The sequence below is a fragment of the Stylophora pistillata genome, chromosome 4 (genome assembly GCF_964205215.1).
Source record: "Stylophora pistillata chromosome 4, jaStyPist1.2, whole genome shotgun sequence".
In the NCBI taxonomy this organism is placed as follows: domain Eukaryota; kingdom Metazoa; phylum Cnidaria; class Anthozoa; order Scleractinia; family Pocilloporidae; genus Stylophora; species Stylophora pistillata.
This window is the reverse complement of record NC_142522.1, coordinates 7,336,676-7,348,377: the sequence shown is the minus strand read 5'-3', so window position 1 is coordinate 7,348,377 and position 11,702 is coordinate 7,336,676. Positions and strand designations below refer to the sequence as shown.

Below are 11,702 nucleotides of genomic sequence, written 5' to 3'. Positions count from 1 at the left end.
CTCTCCAAAAGTCACTTTGCAAGCAGATGTTTGCTTACTTTACCTACAAACTGATGGGAAAAACCGATACGAGTTTTCAGGGAATACTTAGCCTCTTGTAAAACCAGGGATACAAGAAGTAGAGGGAAATATAATGCACAAATTGTTTACTAATGAAGATGAACCATTCAGACATTACTAGTATTAAAAATCCGAAGCGTTATCTGAAAGGCTGACTTTTACAGCTTAATATCCCTTCACAGCACGAAATGTTCACCAGAAGAAAATTCTTAAGGTCCTTGTTTTGGAAATTCGTTCTACGTTTCAAATGATCACTGGTCTGGTTGCGACAGCGCGACAGTTTATTAAGAAATTAACCACTTTTCTATATTTAATTTGTATAAATTCAAATGAATATGAGAGATAACAGAGCAGTTTTGGTTCCATTTATTGCGATAAACAGTCACGTCGCAGCTTTTCTCGTCACTTTGCGTTCCTTAATCAACAATGCGAAAACTACGGCGAAGACTTCCGTAAGCATGCCATAAATTACCCCAAAGTCATGCGCCGGAACATTTCCGAGGTATCTCCAAAGGTTGTTGAAGATTTCAGTCTTACGAAACAGTGTTTAATGAGTATGTGTGCTTTTCAGGCATCAAAAGTGACGCATTTTGTAGGTTTTTAAATTGAAGTAGAATACATCACATTAAGTATTGCAACACCTTCGGGCTTCATTAATGAAAGATTAGTAACTTGTTGACGCCAAAATCCACAAAACAGTTTCAAAATGTCAAGAATTTTTTTAATTCGCAATTTTTTTAGTTACTTGTGGACAATCGTTCATGAAAATGTTCAGGATCTCTTACATCAACATCCTAAAATATCAATCAATATGAATCAATATCAATCAATCAATCAATATCAATGTTCTTCTGGCTAGTAACACATTACGCAATATCTTAATCTCTTTTTCACATAAGCACTTTTGTCTATTTTCATGTAGACTAGCATCTCTTAAAATATTAGTGAGATGCACATTGATTTTAATGTTGTTACATTCCTGGTCAAAAAGGTATGTAACACAAAACTTACCCCTTGTATTTTTGTGTTTTTTTTGGGAGGGGGGGTGGGGTGGGAAGACTGGAAAAACAGTACAATGATTTTAACAGGTCCAATAACAGCTGATTTATACCCTTAAACGTGTAGAATGAAACTCACTGTTCTTTCGCCTAATCGAAGTGATCCTTTAGGACTGCGTATTTTTCTTGCGTTCTTTCGGGTGACCTGAGGCAAGCGCGAGACGACTGCAGAGCGCGAGCAATGCGCGAGGTCACGTACCTTCTCTCTCACGCGACTTATCCATCGTGCTTGCCTCACGAGTGCCTCGGTTCCCTTGCAAATCGCGAAAAGGCGTCCCTGTTTTTCAAGCTGAAGTCCATTAAAATTAAAGTAAGGCTTAAGTTCACAGCAACATCTCACTCAATATCAATGTTCTTCTCTGAAATAATGTGACGTCATGATTTCCGAGGACTGCGAGATCACGAGACTCACTTTTACGGGAACGACACAGTCGGAGTTCTCTTCGTATTCAGCGTCCCTTAATACTTTCACCAAGGCTAACCTGCAATACAAGGGTCATTTTCTTGTCATTTTCTTTTTGGCGAACGGAGACGAGCTATGAGAAAAAATCATGCGCAAGTCATGTATGAGTTATGCGCGAGCGAGGAGCGGTCTTCCCTCGCGTGATTCCCTCGTCAGACTTCCCTGGCGCCTGCCTCGCACTTGTATTTGCTCGCTCAGAAAACAAAGAAATAACGCCCGTTTTACATATTACGACTGGACACCTACCCGACCAACACATTTTCAGCTTTCTGGCTTCGGTTGAACGAGAACAGCCAGCGTAGAAATAACGATTGTCAGAAGAAACAGAAAAAAGAAGAAATTATCAATAATGTTTACAACAACATGCCCTTCTAGTTTGCGCTTATCTTCAGACAAAGTCCGATCGATGAACTTGGAGACTTTTTCCATGCCCGCTACTTTGACCTCCTTCTCTCCCACATTAACAACGTGTTTGATATCTTCTTGCGACATTATATCCGCGACGACCAATTTGTCATCCTCGGGGACGATGCGGTTCTCTTTGACGTAACAATCGATTGGTTCAATTTCTTTATTTTTAAGCTGTTTCTTCTCCAGTCTCTTTAAAGAGCTGCTGCAGAGAATAGGACCCAGTACCTCGAACAGGATGTACCGTGTCCATCCTGTGAGTTCCATTTTAGGATGTTGATGCGCAATGTTAAGACTTACGCCGGTGCATAGGAGAGCCAGGGAAATTTCGATCATAACCACAGAGAAGTAGGTACTTAGAAGAGGTGTCACCTCTGACGTAGAAGGTATGACTTCAATCACCACAATCATAAAAACAGTCATACCAAGCAGTATGGTGATCATCAGAGATATTCTCTCGCCGGTTTGAGGCGGAAAGAGGAATGCTGTTGCGGTCAGAAGAGCAAGGACGATGCAAGGCACAATCAAGTTGTTCACATAGAACAAGGTACGACGCTTTATTTTTATTTCGAACGTAATGTCTGGATAGGGTTCCACGCAGCATCCGTAATACACCACGTTTTTTTTCGCATCTATTGACAAGAGATCCCACTCACCATTTAGTGTGAACGTACTCAAGTCCGCACCACGCTTCTCGTTGTAGAAATCTAGATCAAGTTTAAAGCCATTGAAAGTCCACGAGCCAAATTTGAGATAACATGTCTGCATGTCCCAAGGGAAATACTTAACGTTGATTTTGCACGAACTTTTGATTAGAATCGGGGACAGCCACGTGGCTGTACCGTCACTGCTGATGATGATCTTTGTGTCAAAGAGATACTGTTCTCCATGGTCTCCTTCTTCATTGACACTTCGGAGAGAAATGTAAGACATTGTGAGCATTTTTTGTAACTTTGTACTTCGATTCCTATTTGCTAAAAATATTGTTTGGACACTGCTTAGATGCATAATATGTTAGAGCGCTTTTGATCTAGTCAGCTTAAAACCAAAGCAAGGAAAAGCTCAGTACAAAATCAAAAAAGCCCAGAACAAAACAGTCGCTCTTGGTCTTATAGGGTGGCGTAAACCAAAGCAAACAAGGATACGATATTTTTGGATACTCAACTACAATTACTCTTAAGGGGTTTATCAAAAGTTTATGCCGTTGGAATCCACCTATCTGATGTTAGACTTTTTAAAAATTATATTTGGGTGACAGAGCTGAATAACGTGCACGCATGCGCTAGATTTTGCCGCGGAAACACGGATTTTGAGTCGTTCGCATGAGTGATTTCCTATTCTGTTGCTTCGAGGTGTCATTTTCCTTGCCGCTTTTCTTTTACAGAACAACCTCCAAAAACTTGGTACACCCCCTGAAAAGTTTCAAAAATTAATTTTCTCCTTAAATCTCTGGAAATAGGAAAATGCCTTCGACGAAAACAGAGTTGCTCGGTTTTAAAAGTCAACCCTTACTATTTTTCGCTAATTTCGCTAAATTTTAGACCTAGGACGCTTGAGCCCGCGTTGTTGACTGCAACCCGCTGACGTAGCATTTCATTATTCAGCTCTGTCTATTTGGGTATGTTTTTCTTTTCTTCTTGCCGTTCATGATGCGGAGACCAGGTAGGGGCGGTTGGTGGCCTAAGGAATCTGTTTAAAGTGTAAAAGCTCTGAATTACAACTTACTTGTTATGCAGAACAATATCGGGTTTCCACACCAACTTCGGACTTATGTTGATGGAACTGAGACCATGGTATTTTGATGCGTTCCAGGACAGCCAAGGATCGTGCCATTTCTGCAAAAAACAGGAACATAAACAACTCCTTAATAAAATACTTTTAAAAAACCATCGGAAACTATGCTCTAAAGGGACAATACTTATCACGTTAGGCATTGTGAAAGACACTAGTCCGTGGTGAAAGCGTGCTGGGCTCCGATCGAGCAGTTCACGGGTGTTCTTGGGAAATAGAGTAGTGCCTTTTCGCTACTCAAAAGTGTAACTGCAAACTTTGATGCCATACCTGTCTTATCCAAACGTTACTTGTCAAAACTTGATTCTTTTCATCCTGTAGAAGAGAAACAAAAAGAAAAGACAGTTCAACTCAGGTGCGAACATAAACGCGGAAAAGCTTTGTTCACCAAATCTCCCTCCTCGATGGGAGCTCGGTGCGCATGCAATTGTGGGCCCGTTATGCCGGCATTATGATTTTGGGCATAATGCTGTAGTCAGAGCATAGAGTACTGAAACGCATTACACCGAGTTTCTAGTACTCTTTCAATGAAGATTTTAGGGTTGTTTTTAGCTTATACATGTCAAATGCCGTAGATGTTTTTGAAGTGCAGTGAGCCTTTTATCCTCAATAAGTTTTACCTTTCGGTGGCAGGGAAGGAGGCGATTGAAGGGCTTAAATGGACTCATTTTTATAACTGCATATGTTTAATTTTTTTTGAAAGAAAAAAAAATGAAACATGTGCAATTCTGGCATAATGCTATGTTTTCAGGGGTGACGCTCCTAAGTATAATGCTCAAATTTTCGAGCATAACATATCTGTCCCAACCCGCTGCGGGCATACATTTAAAAAGCAATTTTTCACAGGGCATTAAAGATCATTAAGGGACCTATCATACTGTTCGCTTACTGTTTGCTTCAGCCTAGAAACATCTTTAATATTTGAGGTATTCTTTTCTATCTCTCCCATCTGGCGATCGTTAGTTCTACTGGAAGACGCGTAGTCACATACGCATAATTCACAAACCAAACGATACAAACAGAGTGAAACAAAGCGAAGCAAAGCGAAATGATAAAAGACGATTGTGACTGAGGTACGCTGCAACTACACTTGATTATATCAGACGCGGAACTCAAACCAAAGGAGTGTGAGAAAAGAAGGCATTTCCATTTCCAGAGCTTCCGAAAAAACTGAAGCGAGTTCAACGCTTTCCCTCGATTTTGTTGACTCTATGTTATGCAACTGATACAAGAAAAGCGCACTAAGGACACTAAGAGTGAGATTCCGATCTCAGAAGTCACGTATTCCAATGAAAGAAAGGTACAAATCGCGTCCAAAATCCTATATTTTCAACAGTGCCCACAATTTAAGACCAATTAACGAAAGCTACAAGAACACGAAAACTAGACTTAGAAAAAAAAAAAAAAAAAGAAAGGAAAGCACGAGCAAAGACAATTAAGTAATCCTTACACCTACACCGGCACGATTTTATCACTAACGCGAAATGCGATTGCTTCTATGCTTGAGTGCCTAGAGTTTGCTTTCGGCTATTTTTTCAAAATTTTTACTGATTCTACGCCCACAGTGGAATTGGTTTACAACGACATGTTCATGCAGATACTCAATGTACAATCTTTCAATAATCAGAGGTTGTTTTATTTGTTTTTTCAAAGGGCTGGATTCCAAACACAGCAGTTGGTAGTGAAGTATAAGTGAAAAGCGAAGACAAAAAAACAAAAGCAAGCCCAGTGGCCATGAAGCAAACACTTGAGAAAAACAATAATTGCAGGACGATCGCGATATCATTAAAGAAACTGAAAACAAAAAGAAACAATGTTATCCAGGATACCGGAATCTAAACAAAGGCGCAGCGTTGAGACTGTATTACATAATATAGGTTGTACATGAAAATAAGATTTTCGTATGGTGAAGCGTAGAATAACGAATGGAACGGATCAAGTTTTCGGAACAGAGGGAGCGATGCGGAATATAAATTCAAGGAAGTCTTTAAATGTAGGATCATTAATAGAAGGGATTAAATAATAAAACGAAAGAGGAAAGCGCAACAAATTTCAAATTAAAGGCTGCACCTCGTGAGTCCACAACATTTTGACCACCGCGATGACGATTATTTATTGTTGTCGATAAGAGTACAGACCACGCTAAACCACTGTCGATTTCAGTTGATTCGATTAATCTACAACTTTGCCACACTTACCAAACTTTGAAGATTACTGTAAGCTAATCCAAACTTGACTACAACAGGTGTTGACAGGTTCAAAACTGGTCTCCCTTCCGAGTCATAATTTTTAAAGAGAACCTCTATCAAGGTTTGTTCAATCTTTGTTCTGTTTATTTGAGCATGACAACCTACAATGAAAAAGTACGAAGAAATGAGTTCTCGAGCCAACCAAAATCAGCTGAGATGAATGTTTTTTCATTTTATTGTCTCAGTAAGTATGATAAATTGCAGAGGAAAATATGCATTTTTGCCCAATTTGTCAGTTGATTTAATCAAACACGGAGTTGCTTTTGGGCAAAATGCAACTTGAATAAAGTCCTTGAATAACTTCTGGTTTCTTAACTGTCACGGATGTAAATGTGATTTAAACTTAACATTCGAATACAGCTGTAGACACGCAACTTTTTAAAGAAAGAAAAAGAGTTTCTGTAGATAGCGTAGGACGGAAGCACTTTAGTTCATGAAACGGTCAGGAACACGAAATGGTCTAACAAGCACAGAGGTTGTAAAAAGCTATTTTTAGAGTATAAATAAGTCAATGTTCTATCTTTGTTACTAATAAGTAGGGAGTATTTGATTCTATGGCTCTTTCCTCTTGAAGACTCGGTGATAGATAAGATATCTTGAGATAATTTGAGAAATAAACCTCCGCAATCTTTCACCATTTCTAATTATAACAGATTTTGATTCCATTACCTCATGAAGCAATTGAAGGTGCACTAGACATGATCGATAATTCTGGGGATTCTATTCGACCTGAAACATCACTTCTCGAACCAATCTGTTACTCTTTTTATTTTTTTAAGTTGAAATGTTCTGAAAGCAAACTAATTTTAGAAAGCCGTTTATCGTAAATTGTCAATCTGATCTACCTTCTCTCAGCTGGGAATTTCAATTTGTTTGCAAATGATTTCCCTTCACTCATTTTCTTATAAACATAATTTTTACCCATACAATTAGAAACGACTGGGGTTCTACTCGTAAGGACTGCTAATTTTTTTACCCCACAAACTTGTTCTTGCTTTTGTACTGAATTTTCTTGAATTGTCTCATTCGAACCAGATTTTCCTCAATTTTTCCAGGTAGTCTTTAGAAATTGAAAAAGGCCGCTCTGATTTTATCACATTAATTTAACCGTGGGTGACTGTGTAGAGCATGCCGAATGGGAGATTTTCTGACCGAAGCCTTTTTGTTAGTCAATTAATTCGATATCCCGATGCTAGTCCAATTTACAATTTTTATAATAAACTAGCCTAGGGTCAACTGAATGAACGGGGTTTTGGAGCTAAAAGCAGTGTCCTCGCATTAATCGGTGTATAATAAATTCTTTCTCTTTTTTTTTTTTTTTTAAGGATGAACTGAAAATTCTGGGAAAAAAAAAAAATTCACGATGCATTTCCGAAACATCTTTCGAAGGTATCAGAATTTTAAACCCTTCTTGACCTACAACGATTTGCATTATAAAAGGAAACATTAATTAAACAGCACAAAATTAATTTCTTCAGGTTTCGATTCAATTCAGAGAAGAAAATAGGAAAACATCTACAGGCTAAATGCTTTGAGAGATTCTCGTCTCCTGGCAACTTCGCTTTGTTTGCCAATCAAAGATTGACCCTAATTATCAAAGGGGAACCGCAAAACGATTAAAAACACGATTAAAATCGTGTCTATGTCGTGTAAATAGCTGAGAACATGAAAAACATGAAAAACATGAAAAACATATTTGAAAATGAGAGGCCCACGCAAACGATATTTTGTGGAACAAAACATCATTTGGGTGGGCAGGAAGGTCTCTAGTAATTAGGAAACGTTCATCAGTTGAACAAGCTGACAGTGACCTACTTAGCGCGCTTATGGGGTGATTTTCAATTGAATCCGCTTTTCACCAGCGGTGCAAGCACAAACGTAATTAGAACTGCACTTATTACAACATGAAAATGGCCTCGACGCAAGCACAAACACAAACGCAAACGCAAACACGAGCACAAGGATTAAAATTTTCCCTTTTTTCTGCCGCTAGAGCTTGTACTTGTCCGTATTCGTTTTTATTTGGCACATAAAACCCTATGTTTGCGTTTGCGCTTACGTCGCTAATGTAAACCACACATAACTGAAGAAGACTGTTAGCTACTCTGTTTACAGCAAGTTGAGCAGAACAATCAAATAGAGTATCCACATAAAGGATTAACCTGGCCACGGCTGGTTTTAACAAGTTCTTATTGGACTCACAATAAAGGTCGAAATATATTTCACTTAGTAGTTTACGCAAACAAAATTTGTCTTTTGTCGCTTATAAAACTTTTTCTTGTTTTCGTCGTAGCTAGCCAATGTTATTGGGTTCAGTTCGCCGAAACTGATGGTCGAACCGGATGACCATTCTAGTTTGTTCGTGAATTTGCGTGATCTCATCCGTAAATGACTAGTTGAACAGAGCCAAAACATCTGTTGTTAAAGACCCCTCTCTTGTTCTAAAATCTCGTTTTGAACCTAAAAGACTTTGCATGCATGTTTCAGAACATCTTCAAGATTGCGGAAAATGTACAAAGATAGTGTCATTGCCATGCGATATAGCAGATGGAGAGCATAACACTGTTAAATCTTTCGAGAAAGACGAGCGGGTTATGTTAATAAAATAAAAACGCTTTTTTAAATTTACAACTGAGAAGGCAAAGGCGAGAGAATGGACAATAAACTTGTTATACATAAAATGTAAGGAAGGTGTTGGTTTACCAGAGGGCAAATGAAACATATCAATTTCGATGGTCAGGATTCCTTGAAACAATACTTTTAAGTTTTTTTTCAACTTTTAATAAAACTTGAATAAAAACAGAAAATTTAGACGGCGCGTTTACCTCATCAGAGGTTTGCAGTTGCCATACTTACAAACAAAGAATGTATCTAAGTCTTCCTTGTATGATGAATATATCTAATTCTTCCTTGTATGATGTAATACGGTACCATAACAGCTTACGTAAGCCTACGATATACTTACTTTGATAGTCCATCGTCACTAATGTGAAAATCAATAGGAAACAACGTCGAAGTGTTAAACGGCGGGGAAACATTGCTTTTTTGCGGTCGTTTCTCTGCGGAACCCCAGCTGTTTATGCGTCTCTAGCGAAGAAACGAAAGTTCATAAATTTATTAGTTCATGCATGCGATCTGCTGCCTTCACAAGTCTGACTCAGTTTAACTTACCTACTTTCATCGAGTTTCCTTCGAAACCGTCTGCAATTCAACTACCCAAAGATATCTTCCTGATAAAATGAGATGTAGATAAGCTGGGTAACCAATGGTCAACGAAGATTGGTTTTTGATCGATTTGAGCCAGGCTACAAACGTCACTGTTTAATTATGCAGCGTGCATGCATCGTTGAGAACGTTAATCCGTCTGTTTTCACTCTTCAATTATTGCACGTTTAAAATTCCATTTAAATCCAGGATATTCCATTTTACCTTTATTTCCTATTTCCTACAAGAAACAGCCCTTCTAATACCAACGTGTACGAAATCTTTCCCACACTCATTTCATGGCCTTTTCAAGGTGTAAATTGACAAGAAAAATAATTTACAGCATTATCAACATCTCAAAAGATTGCCTCGGGACTTGTTTAATTAACACTCGATGTAATAAGGAATTTTGGCGCCCAATGGTTTTTATTCTTTAAAATGCAAAACAGAATTTCTGAGAAACCATGCAACAAGCATTTTTTTTAGAAATACAATTATACCAAAAAATTCGTACAAACCACGAGATATCTTTTAACCAAATAAACAATACTTGCAATCATAACACAAATTTTGTTTACAACTCGCTTCAAACTCGATGAATTCAACATAAAAGTGTTGTCTGCTGCCTGTAATTGCCGCCATTTGCGTTTGTAATTGGACTTTCGAGAACTCTGCCCCCCAAAATGGTTTATAATGATGTGCAATTCGCCCCAAGAACATCTTTGCCGAGAGTTTTCGACACTCATCCAAGCTAAAAGGGAAATCAAGGAAAAAAAACACCTGCAAAAGACCGGATGATTACGAAATGTGTTTCTATAGGAGTTTTTTCTTTTTTAATTGAAAACTCAAACAATCTCAAGCGATGATTGCTAAACTATTCTCCCAAACCTTGGAGAAAAAGTAATTTATATAGGCATTTAGAAGGAGAGAGTCTGTTGGTTTGTGAACCTTAAAACAAAAAACATTTGAGAACGTTTTTTTAACAATGTTAAAATTAAGAAAAATTGAGATGTTGAAAATTATAGCCAAAGTCTAGACAATTGCAATTTAAGGTGATAAGAAAACTAGATTTTTGAAGTGAATAATTATTGTATAAATGCCGGGGAGTAAATAGCGTTGTTCTGTCTATTTCACAGCGCCCTTCCACCCGTAATCAAACAGCAATCAATCAAACAAGTTTCACCCGACCCCAGCCCCACTGAGATGGTGACACCGCGGAAGAGGGGGGAGGGGGGGGGATAGAGGAGGGCCAAAAACATGGAAGGCTAACACGTTAGCAATATTTTGTACAATCAACTTGAAAAAAGATAAATACAGAGTAATTCAAATTAAGAAGAGAACCCGAAGAGATTGTTGGACGGATTGTCCATAAATTCATCCACTGATGGGTAGCCCATCCCTTCCCCTCTCTGTTGCGGCTTTTGTTTGTGTTTTGTATTTGTTTGTTGGCTGTACTCAAAACAAAACGGCTTCGTTCGATTCGCAAATCCTAACTCTAACCTTATACATATTGGTAGACAGCTTAGCAACTGAGCGTCAAGATTTAGCGAGAATGACAAGGATTTCTTTATTCCCTCCACAGCAGTTGCTCTCCAAAAGTTACTTTGCAAGCAGATGTTTGCTTACTTTACCTACAAACTGATGGGAAAAACCGATACGAGTTTTCAGGGAATACTTAGCCTCTTGTAAAACCAGGGATACAAGAAGTAGAGGGAAATATAATGCACAAATTGTTTACTAATGAAGATGAACCATTCAGACATTACTAGTATTAAAAATCCGAAGCGTTATCTGAAAGGCTGACTTTTACAGCTTAATATCCCTTCACAGCACGAAATGTTCACCAGAAGAAAATTCTTAAGGTCCTTGTTTTGGAAATTCGTTCTACGTTTCAAATGATCACTGGTCTGGTTGCGACAGCGCGACAGTTTATTAAGAAATTAACCACTTTTCTATATTTAATTTGTATAAATTCAAATGAATATGAGAGATAACAGAGCAGTTTTGGTTCCATTTATTGCGATAAACAGTCACGTCGCAGCTTTTCTCGTCACTTTGCGTTCCTTAATCAACAATGCGAAAACTACGGCGAAGACTTCCGTAAGCATGCCATAAATTACCCCAAAGTCATGCGCCGGAACATTTCCGAGGTATCTCCAAAGATTGTTGAAGATTTCAGTCATACGAAACAGTGTTTAATGAGTATGTGTGCTTTTCAGGCATCAAAAGTGACGCTTTTGGTAGGTTTTTAAATTGAAGTAGAATACATCACATTAAGTATAGCAACACCTTCGGGCTTCATTAATGAAAGATTAGTAACTTGTCGACGCCAAAATCCACAAAACAGTTTCAAAATGTCAAGAATTTTTTTCATTCGCAATTTTTTTTAGTTACTTGTGGACAATCGTTCATGAAAATGTTCAGGATCTCCTACATAAGTGACTAACAATCGGTGGCTCGTAAGCTGTA

The 11,702-nt window shown here is 38.2% G+C and overlaps 2 protein-coding genes across 5 annotated transcripts in view; both read right to left on the bottom strand.

Annotated features, from left to right (window-relative positions):
• Window positions 1-323: 323 nt before the first annotated feature.
• Window positions 324-11,007, bottom strand: LOC148732197 (neuronal acetylcholine receptor subunit alpha-7-like). 3 transcript variants are annotated; one of them, XM_088757540.1, is made up of 7 exons: window positions 9,201-11,007; window positions 8,995-9,114; window positions 5,979-6,130; window positions 4,051-4,095; window positions 3,715-3,824; window positions 1,828-2,899; window positions 324-1,600 (listed from the first exon to the last, which is right to left on the bottom strand). In XM_088757540.1, the coding sequence occupies exons 2-6, from the start codon at window positions 9,065-9,067 to the stop codon at window positions 1,843-1,845; spliced, it is 1,437 nt and encodes a 478-aa protein (XP_088613666.1). In that variant the 5' UTR covers window positions 9,068-9,114; window positions 9,201-11,007; the 3' UTR covers window positions 324-1,600; window positions 1,828-1,842. The 3 variants fall into 3 exon arrangements, with proteins under 3 accessions (XP_088613666.1, XP_088613664.1, XP_088613665.1); XM_088757538.1 differs by having other exon boundaries at window positions 324-2,899; XM_088757539.1 differs by having other exon boundaries at window positions 324-2,899; window positions 8,995-9,116; window positions 9,205-11,007.
• Window positions 11,008-11,144: 137 nt separating this feature from the next.
• LOC111340908 (small ribosomal subunit protein mS29) overlaps window positions 11,145-11,702 on the bottom strand; it is a 13,944-nt gene continuing 13,386 nt past the window's right edge. For both annotated transcript variants that reach the window (XR_016000211.1, XM_088757541.1), the window contains exon 14: window positions 11,145-11,702. This exon is cut by the window's right edge and continues 37 nt beyond it. Coding sequence is in view for 1 of the 2 variants with exons in the window: in XM_088757541.1 (XP_088613667.1) it covers window positions 11,654-11,702 (49 nt within the window). In the remaining variant the exon portion in view is untranslated.

Bases quoted from the DNA above. Each gene is read 5' to 3' on its own strand.
- LOC148732197 (XM_088757538.1), bottom strand. From the start codon at position 9,067: ATGTTTCCCCGCCGTTTAACACTTCGACGTTGTTTCCTATTGATTTTC. The intron at 6,131-8,994 runs GTAAGTATATCG...TTTTCATTGTAG, and splicing joins AGTGACGATGGACTATCAAA to GTTGTCATGCTCAAATAAAC. The intron at 4,096-5,978 runs GTAAGTGTGGCA...TCTCTTCTACAG, and splicing joins ACAGTAATCTTCAAAGTTTG to GATGAAAAGAATCAAGTTTT.